General features: G+C 30.6%; 2 protein-coding genes and 3 non-coding genes across 5 annotated transcripts; 2 read left to right on the top strand and 3 right to left on the bottom strand.

Moving 5' to 3' along the window:
- Positions 1-2,814: 2,814 nt before the first annotated feature.
- LOC114186407 lies at positions 2,815-2,932 on the bottom strand. The gene has a single exon (XR_003605065.1). It is a non-coding gene; the product is annotated as a U5 spliceosomal RNA (small nuclear RNA).
- Positions 2,933-4,570: 1,638 nt separating this feature from the next.
- On the bottom strand, positions 4,571-4,687 carry LOC114186406. The gene has a single exon (XR_003605064.1). It is a non-coding gene; the product is annotated as a U5 spliceosomal RNA (small nuclear RNA).
- An 802-nt stretch (positions 4,688-5,489) lies between these two features.
- LOC114186399 lies at positions 5,490-5,640 on the bottom strand. The gene has a single exon (XR_003605058.1). It is a non-coding gene; the product is annotated as a U4 spliceosomal RNA (small nuclear RNA).
- A 2,710-nt stretch (positions 5,641-8,350) lies between these two features.
- LOC114185158 (protein STRICTOSIDINE SYNTHASE-LIKE 13) lies at positions 8,351-10,063 on the top strand. The gene is made up of 4 exons (XM_028072714.1): positions 8,351-8,730; positions 8,992-9,276; positions 9,373-9,540; positions 9,654-10,063. Exons 1-4 carry the CDS (start codon positions 8,351-8,353, stop codon positions 10,051-10,053), a joined length of 1,233 nt encoding a protein of 410 aa, XP_027928515.1. The 3' UTR covers positions 10,054-10,063.
- Positions 10,064-10,899: 836 nt separating this feature from the next.
- On the top strand, positions 10,900-20,367 carry LOC114185157 (electron transfer flavoprotein-ubiquinone oxidoreductase, mitochondrial). Its single transcript, XM_028072713.1, has 18 exons — positions 10,900-11,464; positions 11,583-11,659; positions 11,765-11,871; positions 12,469-12,550; positions 12,621-12,729; positions 13,434-13,480; positions 13,573-13,647; positions 13,835-13,951; positions 14,176-14,244; positions 14,897-14,989; positions 15,601-15,703; positions 16,061-16,185; positions 17,239-17,288; positions 17,405-17,471; positions 18,113-18,192; positions 18,853-18,981; positions 19,073-19,139; positions 20,069-20,367. Exons 1-18 carry the CDS (start codon positions 11,074-11,076, stop codon positions 20,150-20,152), a joined length of 1,872 nt encoding a protein of 623 aa, XP_027928514.1. The 5' UTR covers positions 10,900-11,073; the 3' UTR covers positions 20,153-20,367.
- Positions 20,368-20,457: the final 90 nt, after the last annotated feature.

The raw sequence follows: 20,457 nt of genomic DNA on the forward strand, positions 1-20,457 counted from the left end.
TTTTATTCAATTTGGTCCTTATTTTTATTTTATATTCAATTAGGTCCTCATTTTCGTCAAATTGTGGTCGATTTGGTCCTTTTCACTAATGGTATTTAAATAGTTAACGTTTTTGAACAGTACATGCCATGTGTCAGCTCCTGGTTTTTTTGATTTTTTTTTAAATTTTTTTTAAATTTTTTTTAAAATTTTTAAAATTTTTTTTTAATTTTTTTAATTTCAAAAAAATGGTTCACGTGTCAAGTCACAATTGTGCCACGTGTCAGTTTGTGGTAGTATTATTTGTTTTGTTCAATTTAGTCTCTATATTCGTTATTTTTGTTCAATTTAGTCCCAATTTTTATTAAAATAAATCAATTTTGTCCTTTTCAAATTGACACTAAATTTAATATCTTTTATACAAATTATATTAATATCTTTTCAAAAATTGACCTTTAAAATTATTATTTTTTAAATTCAATTATAAATTGAATAAATTCTTATATTTAATTTCTAAATAGAATATAATTATTTAAAATATTATAAGAATATAATTATTAATTTGTTTTCTAATATTTATATTCTAAAATATTTTTAAAATTGATATATAAAAATATTTTAAATATTCAAAATATTTTAGAAAAATAAACTAATATTTATAAAATTAACATTTACATATAAAATATTTTAGATTTTAATATCTAAAATGCAATAAAAATATTAAATATTTTAAATTTAAATGTAAATTTTACAAATGTTAATATATATTTTTTAAATTTTAATAATTATATTTTAATAATATTTAAATAATTATATTTTATTTAACAATTGAATCTAAGAACTATATTCAATTAATAATTAAATATTATAATTTATAATTAAATTTAAAAAATAAGTAATAATAATGTCAATTTTAAAAATTAAATGGTTTTATTTTAACAAAATTTGGGACTAAATTAAACAAAAATAACGAATATAGGGACTGAATTGAATAAAAATATTGAATATAGGGACTAAATTGAACAAAACAAATAATACTACAAGAAACTGACACGTGGCACTAGCATTGACACGTGGCACAATTGTAACTTGACACGTGGACACTTTTTTTGAAATTAAATTTTTTTTAAAAAATTAAAAAAAAAATTAAAAAAATTAAAAAAAAATTAAAAAAACCAGGAGCTGACACGTGGCATGTACTGTTCAAAAACGTTAACTATTTAAACACCGTTAGTGAAAATGACCAAATTGACCACGATTTAACGAAAATGAGGACCTAATTGAACATAAAACGAAAATAAGGATCAAATTGAATAAAATCAACAAAAATAGGGACCAAATGTATATTTAAGCCATAAATATTTATCGAGTCGGAATCCAAATGAGCATGTTGAGGTCGGTCATTCACTGGACGGTACATAACCTAAATTATTTTCTTTATCAAAATTAGGTTTTCCTCTCAATGCATCAATCAACCCTCTCGTACCTCTCTTACACTTTGACTCAATTAATTTAACCTAATTTTTTATTTCCTACCTTCCTCCCAAGTTTCAACTTGAACCTTACAATGACATCATGTTCACCCACTCTTTCTTGGACAATGAAGTCATCTATGACATTTGTAGGAGATCATTCAATACCGAGAGACTCATCTACAGTAACTTGAATCGTCTCATCTCTCGATTCATTCCTTTCTTAACGCTTCTTACCACCATCGCGACGACGTTGTTGTAAAAAAAAAACTAAGCAAAAATTTGATCTTGCATTCGTGTGTGATAGCAAACTCCGACAATGACGACAACTTCTCTGGTCAAGGTCGCTTTTCAAATCTCCATGATAGTTCATGTGATATAAAGATATAAAGTAAAAAATAAAAACAAATTCTCTTCATGTATAAAGAAAAAAAAATTAACTTAAATTATTAATTTTTAAATATCCATGAATACCTCTAAGTTTTAGAAAATCTTTAAATATTTTCTAAACAGTATTTAACGAATAACAGAATATGTAGCGGGCAGGGTAACAATCTGCATAACATGATTTTATTAATGGTCACATTTATGCATAACTCAAGGATGAAATGTCCTCCGCACCCACAGCGCAAAAAGCATATAAATTCAACTTTTGAACTTGTGATTAATTTAATTAAATGAAATATGGCATACTGTCGGATGGTATTTACATCTCTGATGAAAGCCCACATCGAGTGACAGTGTAAACACATCTTTACTTTTGCAAGAGCCTCTCGAAGGACTATAACGTTAATTTAAATAATAATAATTTTTTCAAAGAGGTTGAAATTTAAGTGACATACATTTAGAATTTTATTTATTTTTAATTACTAGTTATTTAATTATTAATAGTGATACATAAGGATGTTTAATACACTTGAAGTTATTCCTTGCTTTCCTAATTTAATTCAAAGTAAATACTTTAGCCGATTCTGCATAGATTATTGTTCTAGAATTGAAGAATGTTTCGAACATATTCAGTTTTATATTTATAATGAGTGCCGTTAACAACCACTTGAATTAGTGAATGAGTAAAGCTAATATGAAGAAGATTTTTTCAAACATAATGTTCAAATAAATCACAAATAAACTAGAAAGGCTGATACTGACACTTCAAAGGTACTTAAAATATCAATTTTATCCTTAACAATAACAACCCAATATCAATTTTATCCTTAACAATAACAACCCAGTCAATCAATTTAGAACTAGATGTACATTATCAATTTAGATCTAGATGTACAGAATGTAGTACACAATAATTGAAGAATTAACTAAGTTTCATCAAATTTCAAAATGTGAACAAACTTTGAACTAAATTTGCAGAGTCCTATGAGAAGGGACTCTTCCAAAAATAGGCGTATGCCACTTAATGAGACAAACACACGGTATTCTTTAGTAAAAGGCGAAAGAATAGTTCGCTATGTGTTTATCTCATGGCTCCGTGAGAAGATACAGAGGACATTTTCATCTTATATCATAATCATAGATAGGTTCATACATTACCACAGTCGATGTGGGCTTTGGTCTGAAATGTTAACTTGGTATGATGTAATTCAATCTTACTTGATCTTTATTTTGCATCATTTCATGTGTTTTAATTTGCACACTTAATATAAAATTTAAATCAGATCTGTACTCTGTTATTGAGTTTGGATTAATATTTCCAGTTTCTATTATTATAAAATATAAAATAATTAAACATCCTTTTAAAAAGTCATAAAACAGTTTTAACAGAAATACTATTGAATATTTATAAAGAAAATTTATAAAACAGAGAAACATGTTATCAATTTTTTTTCATAATTTTTATATTTTGTAATTTTAAATTTTCTCAATTGTTCAATATTTTTCGACTTGTATTGTTACAAAATAATAAACACCGTTTTTAAAAGAGTCATGTTATAATGAGAAAGGAAAATGATTTGACACATTATAAATTATTTTGCATAATTATTATATTTTGTAATTTTAACTTTTCCCACAAATAATTATTATATATTTTCAGCTACTGTTATCCTAAAACTAAACATACTTTTATTTGAGAAAAATACATTCACATTTCAATCAGAACCTTACAACGACGCCATGTTCATCCACTCATTCTTGAAGCATTTCCGACGTGGTTATTATGTTGGACAATGAAGTCATTTATGACATTTGTAGGAGATTCTTCAATATCGAAAGACCCATCTATACTAACTTAAATCGTCTTACCTTTCGAATCATTTATTTCTTAACTCTTCTTCTTCTTGGCCATTGTCGTAACAACGTTGTTGCAAGGAAAAAACCTAAGCAGAGATTCGATCTTATATTCGAATGCGATAGCAGACTCCGAAAACGACGACAACTTTTCTAGTGAAAGTCACTTTCCAAATGTCCCATAATAAGTCATGTGATATACAAATATAAGATGAAAAGAAAATATTTACATATTTTCTAATCAGTATTTAACGAATAGCAGAATATGTCACAAATGCATGGCATGATTTTATTAATTGTCACATTTATGCATAACTCAAGGTTGAAATGTCCTCCCCAACCACAGCCAGAAAAGCATATAAATTCAACTTTTGAACTAAATTTGTGATCAATTTAATTCAATGAAATGTGGCACAATATTGACGGTTTTGAAGTAGAAATGGTGCATTGTCCAATTTTACATCTCTGATTAAAGCCCACATCGAGTGATATAGTGTAAATATACCTTTACTCTTGCAAGAGCCTTTCACAAAGGACTATATGTTAAGTGTAAATTATAATTTTTCCAAAAAGGTTGAAATTTAAGTCGCATACAAGACTCAATTAACATCTAATAAATTAGGAAGGCTGAAACTGAAACTTCAAACTTAATGAAGTAATTTGAAGTACTTAAAATATCATTTTTATTCTTAAAACTTAGTCTTCCAAAATTTCTAAAAAGAAGTAATTTGAAGTACTTAAAATATCATTTTTATTCTTAAAATTTAGTCTTCTAAAATTTCTAAAAAGGATTTCTAAAAAGGTACTACTCCTTAATGTTAACAACCCAATCAAGTTAGATTTACGTGTACTGTGAAATTACTTTGAACTTAAATTGCAGAGTCCTATCAAAAGGACTCTTCCAAAAATAGGCGTATGCCACTTATTGAGACAAACACACGGTATTCTTTAGTAAAAGGCGAAAGAATAGTTCGCTATGTGTTTAACTCATGGCTCCGTGGGATGATGTAGAAGATATCTTCATCTTATATTATGATCATAGATAGGTTCATACATTACCATAGTCGATGTGGGCTTTAGTCCGAAATATTAACTTGGCATGATACAAATTACAATCCTACTTGATTTTCATTTTACATCACTTCATGTGTTTTAATATGCACTTAATATAAGATTTTAATTAGATCTATGCTCTGTTATTGAGTTTGGATTAATATTTTCAGTTTCTATTATTATAAAATAATTAAACATCCTTTTAACAAAAATACTATTGAATATTTTATAAAGAAAATTTATGAAACAGAAACATGTTATTAATTTTTTTTCATGATTTTTGTATTTCGTAATTTTAAATTTTCTCAATTGTTCAATATTTTTCGGCTTCTATTGTTACAAATAATTAAACACCATTTTGAAAGAGTCATATTATAATGAAAAAGGAAAATGGTATAGATTATAAATTATTTTGCATAACTATTATATTTTGTAATTTTAACTTTTCCCACAAATAATTATTATATATTTTCAGCTTCTATTGTCCTAAAACTAAACATACTTTTATTCAAGAAAAATACATTCACATTTAAATCATAAAATATGTATGATTTAAAAACTCACAAAATACCACTACTAAAATATTTGAGAAAAATACATTTACATTTAAATCAGAAAATATGTATGATTTATAAACTCACAAAATCCCACTACTAAAATACTAAAGTGTTACTTAATTATAAAACTATGAACTAAAATCATTAAAGTGGTTTTAATCACAAAACTTTAAACTAAGAAATGCAGGGCTTTACCCCTAAGGGAGCCCTTCCAGAAATTCTCGAAGGCCCAGGGTAAACCCAGGCCCAAGAGGGGGTTTGGAAATAGTTTTCAACCAGCAATAGACGCGCCTCGGTTAGAACCTCACTAGCTGCGTCATTGCCCCAAGCGCAAAGATAACTAACTCTGCTGTCACATAAGGAATTTATTAGCATTTGCCACTCTCAACAAATACTTGTATTCTATGTGGGACTTAGCCAATGCATCTGTGGAACATCCAATATTGGATCAAGAAAAACTCAGAAAGAGGAAGGATTTAAGTATAAATTAATTCATGACTCAGAGACGAGAGGAGACCCACTAAGGGACAAATTTAAAATATTTTGGATAACATTAATGTTTTTCACATGTTTGATTATATTATATTATGTTATTTGTTGTACATAAGCAACATATTAGTGTTCTGGTGAGTAGTGTGTGCATTGGGAAATTGGAAATCCATCTACCAATATTCACCTAATAATCTTGTTCGTTTTCATATAATTTTTCTTGTTTATTTAGGTAGATATCTAATGTCTTGCTTGGTGCCAAATTTAACTAATACTCTTAGAAATTATGCTAATTTCAGGACAGAATATGTCATATAGTAGAAATGCATTAGGCGTTTAATGAAATTAAGTGGATGTTAATGATTACATGTCACAACCATGTACCATATTTAACATATGCCTATTTACATCTCAAATTAGTGAACACAAATATTATTCAACATCGTTCTAATATTCAAAACAATTAAATTGTGAATCTACAAAATTAGAAATAAAAAATAATCATAATAGAAACGTGTGAAAAAATTAAAAGAAAAAAACTAAAAAAATTTAGTTTGAATTCGTGGTGGATCAAAAAATCTCGGGATTAAAACTTATTTTAATATTTCTAATTCTGTTTTACATTCATTTATTGCATTTAAGTATTTCTTATGTGGACATTTAAGATCAAATAAGTATTCTTACAAAGTTGAAATATCTTCTAATTCTTTTTTCACTTTGAAATGTTTTCACTATACTTTTAGGTAATTCGAGACAGATTAGATACCAAATATTTTCAGTGTTTGAGATAAGAGTGTTCATACAAAAAACACTCTGACACTTCAAGATATATGTGTATTAGATCATAATAGAAACTATAATAAATTTGTGATATCAACCTCGTAAACAATGATGTTATTTATAACAAATTTGTCAATTATGATCCATCATAATTAACTTTAGTCAAGATGATGTCACATTGTCATATATATATATATATATATATATATATATATATATATATATATATATATATATATATATATATATATATATATATATATATATATATATATATTAAAAATAAGTTATTATTTTCATAAACTAAATAAAAGATTTGTTATAATATTGATGAATTATCCAATTGATACTTATAAGGAAAAGGGGAGAGACTATTACATTAGAATTAAAAAATTCTAGGAATTTTTTTGTAATTTACATTTTTTTTAATTCTAAAAGTTAATTTTTCTCAATTTTCATCGCATTGATTACTTGTTAAAAATTAATGTATAACTTTTATTGTAATTATTTATTATAAAAATGCAAAATGAAAAATATTTATATTATATAATTAAAGTAAATACATCAAAATTATTTGAAAAAACTAATAAACTTGTTTTAAAATATAAAATATATGAAATTATACTAATTATCATTACAATAAATCAAAGTGATTAAAATTAAATAATAATCGTATATTTTAAACATGATCAATGTGATTAATTAAGATTATGAAATATATCAAAACTAAATTATGTAAAAGGTAAACAAGTAAAAATAAAAATATTTTTTTTATGCTTAAACTTTATTTACCACAAATGATTAAATGAAGAATTAAAACAACAAATCATATGCAATTTATGAGATATTATTTTACTATATACATAGAAGACATACGTAAATGATAAATAGATGAGTAATAATATTTTGACATACTCTTCGTTCGTTTTACAAAATATTGTACTAAAGAATGAACTTTATTATATTTATATAGACAAAGAATAAAGATATGGATGACAATTTACAAAATATTGTATTAAAGAATGAACTTTATTGTATTTATAAAGACAAAGAGTAAAAGATAGGGATGACAAAGTGGGTCTGCTCGGCCGATTTTGGTTCGCTTCGCGTTTTGGCCTGTAAAGTGCGGGTCGGGTTGACCCGTTCCGCAGTTTAATTTCGGATTCACTTTTTTGGCCTACTCCGCCCCGTCCCAACTTTAGTCCGCACGGGTTGCGAGCAGACCATTGTGGACTAGTGGGTTCAACATCCCAGCTCGTTCCGCGTTTTTTTTACGAGTTTGCGGACCAATTCGTTTGACCCGTCCTGAATTGTCATCGATAGAAAAAAGATAAAGTTAAAGGAGTGAAAAAAGGTTTCTGTATCCTTAGTCTAAATACATAAATAATGAAAGCAACACTACATGTTCCTGTTTGATCATAGCATTGGTCACTCTCACCACAGCATCACCATTCATAAATTCATATCTACGGTTATGTTATTTTGTTTTGTTCATTCATAGTCATGAATGAGTCAGCACACACGACATTTGGGAATGAACTACCACAACACTTTTTCACAAATCAATTGTTGTTCCCAATGCGAACATCGTGGACAACGAAAGACAACCTACTCCAAACCATAAATTTGTTCATCAACAATGCATGTTACCAACACGTCTGAAAAACCTTTCAAATACCAGACTCCACCAAGTGCTTCTACTTCTACCATGTTAGGCCATCACCATTGTGCCTAAACTCTGCTTTCTCTGCTTTCCTTTCTCATTCTCTCGTTCCATGCATGGAGAAAATAAAACTAAAACTACTCCTCAAGGATGAAACCTTTCTCCAACACCCTTTTGTGCTAACTCTTGTTCTGCTCTTTGGCCTCATTATGATGGACCCTTTTCATCTGGGTCCTCTATCTGAGCATGAATTCAGACCCGTGAAGCATGACATTGCACCATACCACCAAGTCATGAAAAATTGGCCCAGGGACAACATGAGCAAGTTAGCACTCTATGCCAAATCAGAATTCAATAACCAAGTCTTTGGACCAGAGTCGCTCGAGTTCGATAACATGGGTCGTGGCCCTTACACTGGTTTAGCCGATGGACGCGTTGTTCGATGGATGGGAGAAGAACTTGGTTGGGAAACATTTGCTGTTGTCACTTCTAATTGGTAATAATTGTCACCAAAACCACAACACTTGTTTCAGTTTAAAAACCAATTCTGTCATTCATCTACTTTGAATACTCAAAGGAGTTTTATTTTGCTGACCCAGATAAGATTGTCTTTTGTCAATGACATATATGGTATCATACCAATAAAAGTTTGAACAAACTACCAAATTCACATGCTACTTTAAATTTAGCTAAACATGTTCTGAGAACGTTCTTTTATATGTCTACTTATGTTTATGTCTTTGTTCTTGATTTAAAGGACGGAGAAGCTTTGCTTTAGGGGCAATGATTCGACCACTGCGAAGCAATGGAAGCATGAGAAAACATGTGGGCGTCCCTTAGGTCTAAGATTTGACAAAGAGAGTGGAGATCTATACATAGCAGATGCATACTATGGCCTTCTTGTGGTTGGACCAAATGGGGGATTAGCCACATCATTGGCAACACATGTTGAAGGAAAACCCATTCTCTTTGCAAATGACCTTGACATTCATAGGAACGGATCCATCTTCTTCACTGACACCAGCAAAAGATACAACAGAGTGTAAACGTTCATTCAGTCATACACTATATTTCACTAGATTCATATTCATGCATGCAATATCCTAATGGTTCCCTTGATTACTTGTTTTGTTTGTAGTGCACACTTTTTTATATTACTGGAAGGAGAAGCTACTGGTAGACTCCTCAGATATGATCCTCCAACAAAAACAACCCATGTTGTTTTGGATGGTCTTGCTTTTCCTAACGGGGTGCAGTTTTCTGAAGATCAATCCTTCCTCCTCTTCACTGAAACCACCAATTGCAGGTAACTACACCAGCCATGTTAAACAGTTTCATACCAGATGATTGGTACAACTAAAGAATGACACCAACCACCTTAAAAATAACGTTATAGTTGGTGTTGTTTAATGATGACAGGTTGATGAAGTTTTGGCTAGAGGGTCCCAGAAGTGGAAGTGTGGAACTTTTGGCTGATCTTCCGGGGTTCCCCGACAACGTAAGAATGAACAGAAAAGGGCAATTCTGGGTGGCAATAGATTGTTGTCGCACTCCCGCACAAGAAGTTCTGAGTAATAATCCATGGTTGAGGAACATTTACTTCCGTTTGCCCATTAGAATGAGCTTGTTGGCTAGAGCGATGGGGATGAGAATGTACACTGTGATTTCACGTCTGAACGATAAGGGAGAGGTTTTGGAAGTTCTTGAAGATCGAGAAGGTGAAGTTATGCAGCTGGTCAGTGAAGTGAGGGAGGAACAAGGGAAGCTTTGGATTGGAACTGTTGCTCATAACCACATTGCCACTTTATCTTACCCTTAAAATCAACAAATATATATATAACAGTAATTTACCTTTGTTTTTTTAAGCTATCATGTTGTAGTGTGGATTTAGATTTTCCTTTTACTTACATTATTAAGTGGTGTAATTGCATTAATCAATAACATGAACTTTCCAACTTCAATGTCGTGTTTTTAACTCCTTCGTCAATAATACTAATATACAAACACTGATTAAAGAATGGCTTAAAAAACTTTGAAAATTTTTGCCATTCAACTATATTTAAGGATGACAAAGTGTCTTGGTCCATCTCAAAATTTGATGAGTTGGAATCCAAACTAGCTTATCAAAAGTGGGTAAGGACGAAACGACTTAATCCACATTTTTTAAAATTAAAAATAAAAAAGCAAAGCTAATGAACTAATCTATTAACTCACTGTTTAATAAATTAGGCTAAGATTTTTTACCTATGACGAACTTATAATAAATTAGGCCAAACCGATCCATTTTTCTCATGTGTAAAATTATAGTAAAAAAAAGATTTTTGACTAAATTTTGTATTCAAGTTTTATAAATTTAAAAAAAATACTATAAGAAAAGATTCGTGGAGTCTAATCTTAAATAAAGATTAATTTTAAATTATTTTATAAATACTTATATCATTATTATAGTAAAAAATTAAATATTCAATTGAGTTTTTATTTTTATTTTTTATTTTTACTTCTATCGTATCATAAACCTTTGATTTGGTAGGAAGAAATGGTAAGGAAAGAAATAGAATAAAAGGAAAAGAATATCTTAAAGAATCTTGATTTTGTGATCATTTAGATCAATCAAAATTTTCAGTTAGAAAATCAATTGGGTCTTGTATTTATATTTCTCTCTTGATTTCCGTATTAATAATCCAGATGAATATCCAAAGATTACTGAACCGCGAAGATGGTGGTAGAAGAAGTGTTGGAACACGTCAACGTGTTACGTGCGCTGTTCAAACTCGTGTATGCGATATGATAATGTAAAAAAAGATCACTCAGTTTAGTGAGAACAACCTGCAATTGCATCATGCTCAATTTTCACTCTCTCTTCTCCAAATCCAAATCCAAAATCGCCAGCACCGGTTATCTTCTTCGTGCAACCACTACTTCCCAATGCCTTCACACAAACATTACCACCATCCATACTTCCAACGCTAACAATTCTCATCATGTATTTTCTCCTCGATATTCTCACATCGCTTACGCATTCTCTAAGTCACCTGCACGCGCCGATTCTAGGGTTCCGACTTCTCGGACTTTCTGCACCTCCTCGTCGGAGAGGGACTCCATCGAGTACGACGTCGTTATCGTCGGCGCTGGTCCCGCCGGCTTGTCGGCGGCGATTCGCCTCAAGCAAATGTGCCGCGAAAGAAACGCCGATTTGTCTGTCTGTGTCCTTGACAAAGGTGCCGAAGTAGGTGAGTAGTGTTTAACGTTCTTAATTCCTTTTTTTCGTTGAATTTTTTTATGTTACTTTATTTCTTGATGTGAATGCGTCTTCGTTGATAACTGCGGTTTCTGCGATGTTGCGTTTAGGTGCTCACATTATATCTGGAAACGTTTTTGAACCTCGCGCACTGAATGAGCTTCTTCCGCAGTGGAAAGAGCAAGAGGTGCGTTCGGTTTTTTTTTTTTTTGTGCTTGATTGTGTTACGAAGTGGTTTGTAGGATCGTTGATTGATGATTCGAACGGAGGTTTTGTTTTTTATCTGCTGCAGGCTCCGATCACTACTCCTGTTTCTTCTGACAAGTTTTGGTTTCTGACCAAAGGTCGTGCAATTTCGCTTCCGTCTCCTTTCAACAACAAAGGCAACTATGTAATAAGGTTTCTATAGCATTCTATTTTCATTTCATGCGGCTAGAGGCTATAAATTTACCTGAGCAGTCAACACCTTTTGCTTCGTGCTGAATCAATTGTGTGAATTTTTTATTTTTACTCGATTGACTGCTGAATCTACAATTTTGGAACTGTGTTTTTTTTCTTTGGAAATTGATGTATAATGGTTTCAAGCTTAATGATCTTTTATTCCCTTACAAAAACATTGTTTTAAATTATCGATCAGTTGGTACGTTCCATTAGAAACTAAAATTGCTGGAGAGTGTAATATACATAGCATAAGGTTGCAAAAGTAGAATTTTAAAATGGAGAATATATCTGGAATACAATCCGTAGTCTGTCTTTCATGATGTGAAGTCCTATAAGAACAACATATTATTTTAATTTTCTTTTTTACTTTTTAGTCAATAAATAGTTGTTTCCTTGTATACTTTCTTTCTAATGTTTTTCTTGTTGATTGAAGAAAAAATAGAGATTGGAAGATCTCGTTATTTTCCCCGCATTAAGATGCTTGTTTAATGTTTTCCTTCACGTATCTTTCCTCTCACTCTGGAGAAGCTTCTTATTTTAGACCATCTGTTACAGCCTAAGTCAGTTAGTACGTTGGATGGGAGCAAAAGCAGAAGAGTTAGGAGTGGAAATATATCCAGGATTTGCTGCTAGTGAGGTATTTCTGCTTTTGCTTGGATGTTGCTTGTCCACGTCTGTTACTGTTTACAAGTTTTTTTCCTGGCCAGATATTATATGATGCAAACAGCAAAGTTATTGGTATTGGAACTAATGATATGGGAATTGCAAAAGATGGTTCAAAGAAGGAGAATTTTCAACGTGGCGTTGAGATCAAAGGTTTTCACTTCACATGTTTCTTTCTTTCAGACGAGTCCAGATTTTCTACTAGATTTTTTGGTGTTGTTTTTTTACTGAACATTATACTTTAATTTTTTTTAGTCCAGATTTTCTACTAGATTTTTTTGTGTTGTTTTTTTACTGAACATTATACTTTAATTTTTTTTAATATATTTTAAAAGTTCAAAATTAGTGGCCATCAATGTATTTTGAAAACACAGTAGAGGAACAACACAGAAAAACTAGCAGAGAATCCAAATCCCTTTCAGACACATAATTATGGGATTTATTTCACTTTTCTGAGCATAAAGGTTTCCCTATTTAATGTTTGCAAAGATACTCTTGGTAATTGACTTTTGTTTGGACCAATAGTTTGTTCTTTCATGTGCAAATATTTTTGAATGTTCCTATCTTTTTGAGAATGGGAGTGGCAAACTTTGAACTTGTTAGTTGTTGATAGAAACAAGTTTTGGACACATTCACAGCTAAGCAGTTGTGATTTTTATGGCATATGATATTCTGAAATATGAAACAAAGCCCTGTGATTTGGTAGATTTCATTGCTCACTCCGAGCATATGACTTCTCTGCTTTCCCTTATAAGCTCCATGAACCATAGTTATATTTGCAATAGCTAATGAGATATGGTTCTTTAAATATTTCTTTGGGTTACTTGTTAACTGTGTAAATATCGAATCACATGCAGGTCGCATAACACTTTTGGCTGAGGGATGTCGAGGATCACTGTCAGAGGTTTGAAAATCAAATTTTAGGATTGAACAGATTCAAGTTTTTCTTTTCAATTCCGGCTTTTGGTAGCAATACTTTCAATCGTTTTCTTACAGAAAATAATGAAAAAGTACAACCTAAGAGAGAGGGCAGGTGCAGAACACCAGACATACGCTTTGGGAATTAAAGAGGTATTCATATGTTTCATAAAGAAATTCCCAAAAAAGATTCTCATCTTCATTTTTTTTTTTGTTAAAAACTGCAGTCTATCATGATTGTGTTTATGTGTTCAATACATTAATGAAGATTGATTGGTTACTGACTGTTCTAATAACCAAATATGGTATCTCTTTTTTTAACCAAATATCATACTCTTAGGTCTGGGAAATTGATGAGGAAAAACATCAACCTGGTGCTGTAATCCATACTTTGGGATGGCCTTTAGATCATAAAACGTATGGAGGATCTTTTCTGTATCACATGAAAGATAATCAAGTAAGACTTTGTTTCCCTGCCTTCTGTTTTTAGTGCCATGCAGTTCTTAATGGTTTTCTGTTTTTAATAAGCATCATCTTATAGCAAGTTATTAAAGAGTCATGTGCATTTATTTTGGCAGACTTTAATAACTACAGAAGTTAAACTTTTCCCACTAGTTTTTTATTTCATTTTTGCTGACAATATATTCCTCATTTCAAGAATTTCATTTACTATTCTGACAGATATCTATTGGCCTTGTGGTTGCTTTAAACTATCAAAACCCGTTTTTGAATCCATATGAGGAATTTCAGGTAATTTTTATTATTCTCACGATATTTTTATGTTACATATTTAAAAAATAATTCCATCTAGTCTAAGTTACTGAGCATTGACCTTGCTTCATACTTTTTTTAATATGGAAACATAAAAAGGGAAGGTTAAGGATTTACTTGTTTACTGTTTTTAAAATAAAAATATTTTATAAAAGATACTAACAAGTAGTGGCTTCAAGAAATGAAATAACTCATACCCTAAGCACTTGAAGAAAACGGAAAAAGGGAACGAAAAAACATCTTTCTACTATTGCTGTACACTTGTTTTTGAAATAATTTTCAAAACTTTATTTTTATTGAGATTGATTGCTGATTATTGTGGAATTGTACCAAAAAATGGTTTTTAAAACAAAAAAAAAAAGTGAGGAGAATTAAACATACCATAAGTGTTTTTAAAGTTGCTAAAGTAAGCAAAGAAATTTCTTCCCTCGTCCTCAGCAATTAGGTGGGTAGAAGATATTACGTATAGTCTGACAAGTCAAATTAACAATTATGTTTTGGTTCGTTTTGTGAAAGGGTTTGTTGTTTTAGTACAATATCTGTTGAAGAATATGTGAAGTTACATACAAGTGCTGAATTCCTGATCACTACATTTGTTTAATTATTTTCTTTGTTTCTCTTGGTTCACAAGAAACTTAAGCATCATCCTGCAATTAAATCATTTCTGGAAGGTGGAACAGTTATCCAGTATGGAGCTCGCTCTTTAAATGAAGGTGGTTTTCAGGTACATTAATGATATCGGTCTCATTTCTTATATGCAATGATAGGCAGGAAAATAAAAGAATGTAGAGAAAAATTATCTGCGTACCACATGTTGCCAGCCTCATCAGGTGTTGTGCTAGTGCTACAGATGTACTAGCAAAAATGAATTGTGCGTAATGGATACTCCAAATTTCAAAGATTTCACTTGCAAAATTTAATAGTATTTGATGGGACATTAAAAATTGAAAATTGGAAAGATCCTTGGATAAGCGCAAAACAGGACTGAACGTTACAACACAACAAAGTTTGAATTGTCCAAGAGACATCCAAGTACTTCTGAATGAAGTGTTTCACTGTGTCTGACCCCAACAGCTTTCTTTTTTAAATGATTGTGGTCGCTTCATTGTCTTGGGCAATGTGTCTGCTTATTGTTACAATGATGTAAGGGTTGGTTGATGTCTTTGTTGTTGACAATGAAGTCTTACACCCATGAAGAGCTAGCTTTTATAGGGAGGCTAGTTCATTGTTTATTATCTTATTGGTTGCTTGATTACCTATTATTTGCTGCAGTGTATTATTTCTTTACTCATTACACATTATACAAATACAAATGTGATTCTAGTTAAATTTCAGTCTATCCCATATCCAGTTTTCCCTGGAGGAGCAATTATTGGATGTTCAGCTGGCTTCATGAATGTGCCTAAGATAAAGGGAACTCACACAGCAATGAAATCAGGTTGGGGCTCACTCCCTTTTACTGGTTGATTTTTCAGTATATTGCTAATTAGTATTTTTCTACTAAAGTTCATTTTGTAGTCTTGGTGAAAGAAGTCTTGCATTACCATTAGTGTTTCAGAATTTCAATGGCAATATATATGGATATTCATAATTTCAAGAAATTAATCAGTACTTGACATGGATCTAATATATTGATCTGCAATTTTAAGGAATTAACGAATTTTTAGAGCCATATTGGTTATTGCATTTGTTAAGTGAGCCCATCAATTCGTTCTTAATCATTATCTCCGTTTGACATGCAAATATCAACGTTTCATAGTTACTATTACATGTATTTAATACGTCTTTTTTGTAGGAATGCTTGCGGCCGAAGCTACATTTGGTGCACTTAATGAAGGTCTAGATATGGATACATATTGGGATGCTTTGAGGAATTCATGGATTTGGGAAGAATTACATAAATCTCGGAACTATCGACCGGTTAGTGAAGCAATTTATTTCCATTTTCATTTTTTTTTCTTTTTTGTCTCTCCCTTACATCTTTGTTGAAGGTTACCTAAAATTTTCATTTTCTGATGATTTTCTTTTTCATTTAGAAACCTTTAACTGATAGACCAACTCATACTAGATGGCAATGTATCAGCTTGCTAACTTCTAGAGTACATTATACCGTTATAGATATAAGATTGCTGTAAAATAACGGTGTATTAGTGCTCATAGCAAAAATTAATTCAGTTCTATTTGAACAGAGTCTAGCTGGATTTCCAGTCAAGATCCCAGGCATAAATCCCAAAGAATCATGGATTTCTTCTTCTAATAAATCACAAAAATCTGACCCTAATTATTAGTTAAACATAAAAAATCAAATATATATTGTAATGTTATAACGTGTATTTATTACCAAAAATGTCAATTTTATATTTTCATTAATTTTTAAAATATTTTTTATTTAATATTTTTGTATTTCATAAAAAATCATACAAAGGCATTAGATATTTATAATCTTAATTACAGTTTTTGATACTTTAAAGTTATTTTTTACAAATATATGATTTATAATAAAATATTAATTTAATTTTAAAATTTATTAAAAATAATGATAGTGAAAACTAAATCTGATATAAAATATTGTCTGTGTATAATAGAGAGGAGATTTGAAAAAACCGGGATTTTTTTTTAAGAATTGACCCATTGGCTTGCTACTGTTTTTTTTTTAAAAAAGGGAAAAAATATCATGAAATACATGGAAGGGCACCATCTCAAAGAAGTAAAATGCATTATCATATGAAAGTCATTTATGCTCATACCATAGGGGGAAAACGAGCTAGGGTTCTCAGATTTACTTGGTATGTATAAAGATTTGAAATCCTTAAAAGTTTTACTTTCCAAAATTCTGAATTAATAATACAGTGATCAATGCTTGATTAAGTAATTGCACTTAATTGTCTTAATTCATTTGTTGATATAGAAAAATGTGATATATTTTAGCTTGTTTACTTCTTATTGTCCTTATAATTATATCTTTTATTGTAGGCCTTTGAATACGGGCTTATTCCAGGACTGGCCTTAAGCGGTCTGGAACAGTAAGCTCTAACTTTTCTCAAGTGCTCTGTCCTCACTATTTAACTCTGTCGACTAGTCTTTCTTGTAATTCTTTCTTCATCTTGAGAATTCACTTACCTTGTGTAATACCTATCAGCTACATATTCAAGGGGAGGCACTCATTTACTTTGAAGCATGGTAAACCTGATCACGAAGCTACCAATGTAAGAAACATTTTTCAAGGAATTAGGTGTACAAATAAAAAAAATAGTGTAGTTTAACTTATTTTCTTTTGAGAAGTGATTATAATGCAATTGATTATTGCTATCCACATCATTAAATTATGCATGATAATTTCCCAATGTTCATTCTTGCTTAGCTTCAGAAGGGTCCTTTATTCTGTTTATCCCCTGAATGATGATTATTTTGTGTGTGGAGTATTTTGTTTCATCACCATGAAGGCACTTGTTGAATGCTAGTAAGCTTCACAAAGAAAAACAATAAATAACTAATTAGATAGTTGGCGTTAGATTTTCATTCCTTATTTAGATATTCTGGATGGAATAAAAGGGCATGGTTCTTTGGTATTGTGAAATACATCCCATTATCTGTTATGAATGGTTGGAAAAGAAAGAATGCTATAATTTTGAAGGATTTTTTTTGTTACCTCATATATGTGATAAAGTGTTTTCTTTTTGTTCCATGAAAAATGTTATTTTAGAAGCCTTTCTCTATTGAATATGCCTATATTAGTGACCTTTGCTTATTCTGTCTTTTTCTTGTTCGTTTATTTTTTTGTCTAATAATAAAAAATATAGCAATTTCATGTCAGTGTATACTTATACATATTTTGTCATTTATGCAGGCTGCACGGTTTCATTCTCCAATTCAGTATCCAAAGGCAGATGGTATCTTGTCCTTTGATGTACCTTCGTCTCTGCACAGGTTTTGGATCATTAACTCCTTTCTGTTGCCTACTATTGAGAGTTGAGACAAACATTTTTTAATTAGAATTAAACCGGGGGAAGGCAGCAAAGCTGCTTCAATGTTAGTTTCTAAAGTAGACAAAGTTATTTGGTTTAAAAGAAGTTAAAGAAAGCAGAGAACATAATGAGGGTGGCAGAGGAGAGTACTCATTGAAATTCAAATAGTTAACTTACATAGCGAAATACACTTAATATCCTAAAGAAAATTGTAAAAACACTTAATCCTTTATAAGACTATTTCTATTTTTTCTTATAAAAATAGAGGTTTCTATTCCTTCTTCCACCTCATCCTATAAGAAAGTGCTAACCCTCTGCCTATTTAGGAATGGACTTGGTACTCTTGAGTTGGGTAATATCTTATTCTATTGCAATGTTATGTGGTTAAAATTAGGGTTAACTCAACTGTGTACGAACCACTTTAGTTATATGGCTAGCCACTTCATTTTATGCAGATTTATTGTGAATGAAAAACAAAATCAATATTTACGGATTTATATAGTAATAATATGTCTCAGCTTCTCTGTTTAAGGCCTAATAAATAATGGCGGAAATTATTGATTTATAAAATTTGCAGTTCATTTGCTTGCTTTATATGTATTTATATTTAGTTTGCTCACAGGAGCAACACAAATCATGAGCATGATCAACCTCCTCATCTTCGTTTGAAAGACCCAAAGAGTCCCGAACTTATAAATTTACCGGTGTATGCAGCACCTGAATGGAGATATTGTCCTGCACGAGTATATGAGTAATGTCTATTTACTAAAGCTTGGTTTCTGAAAGGATTTTTAATTTTTAAATCATTTCATGATATTTTCGTCTATCTTTCCCAATTACAGGTATGTTGCGGATGAGCAGAATCAGATGAAATTGCAAATTAATGCACAAAATTGCTTACATTGCAAGGTAAACTTTTAAACCAATTTTGTTGATATTCTGAATTTAGGGATTAGTGCTCAAGATGTAACACTAAATAATTGAGAAATAGTTCTACAATTACATAACTTATTCTATTGTGTATACATCTAAACCGGCATATATCATCAAACAATTAACAATTATTCTAAATGCGACTTTTTATCAGTACATGTGCCCTTTAGCCCTTCAATAAATTTTATCAATACTATTATATTTTTGTTTTGAAATTGTGGTTTAAAATAAACGTCAGTTTGTAACACAATTGGTTAAGTTTTTTCTTTCATTGGAGAGAATTTGTTCCTATTTATAAATAAAGGACAGTGTAAAAAAGTTAATGTCAGTGCATTCTAATTAAAACCTTTTCTTTTCTGTGCTTTAAATCCTTTTCTTTTTCTGCTTATTTGTGATTTTAGAATTCTTTGGTGAAGTTGACATACAAACATGCTTGTGAACTTATCCCATTTGTTTCGAACAATGGTCACTCTATTATCATGTTGTCATCCGCATTTGCATGTTTGTTTTGCCATCAAGTTTCATAATGGAGAAAATTGTGTCATGTAAATACTTAAAATAACCATTGCCATTTCATAGCTTGTTTATTTAATAATGCTATACCCACACTTTTTGAGGGTTGAATTTTCCAATGTATAGTATACGTTATTTTGTATTTCTTCTGAATGTATTTTCTTCTGAATGTATTTTACTGTTCTGAATAAATGCGGTATCTTCACCACAGATGTGAAAATTAATAGATATGCAGTAAAAAGAAAGAAATTGTAGTTGTTAATAACAGTTGTAGCTTAACCAAGTTGAAGTCTATGTTCTATGACATGTCGTGATTCTTATGTATAATGTATAAATACTTAGATTTTTATGTTTGGATCCTACATGGTTTAATTCAGTTGTTTAATATTCAGGCATGTGACATCAAAGATCCAACTCAAAACATTGAGTGGACAGTGCCTGAAGGGGGTGGAGGTCCAGGATACTCAGTCATGTAGATCGACTACGTAATCACCCAACACACCCAACACACCCAACACGTGTGTATTATTTTATTACCATGTCGTAAAAAAATTGCCGCTATATTTGTGGCCTCCCCAAAAGTTGGAAGCTACATATTAAGACAATATTTGCTGCAATAAAATGAATTAGAGATCGCTCGTCATACAGTTAACAAATGTTAAATTATTCTATTAAATTGTTGTGTTGACTATTTTTCATCCTTAAATATGCGATATTATTCTTCCCGTAATTTATTTCAGGTACTAGCTGCGGATAATCACTATTTTTTAATAATTAAATA

Source organism: Vigna unguiculata, chromosome 5 (assembly GCF_004118075.2).
Source record: "Vigna unguiculata cultivar IT97K-499-35 chromosome 5, ASM411807v1, whole genome shotgun sequence".
Taxonomy (NCBI): Eukaryota; Viridiplantae; Streptophyta; class Magnoliopsida; order Fabales; family Fabaceae; genus Vigna; species Vigna unguiculata.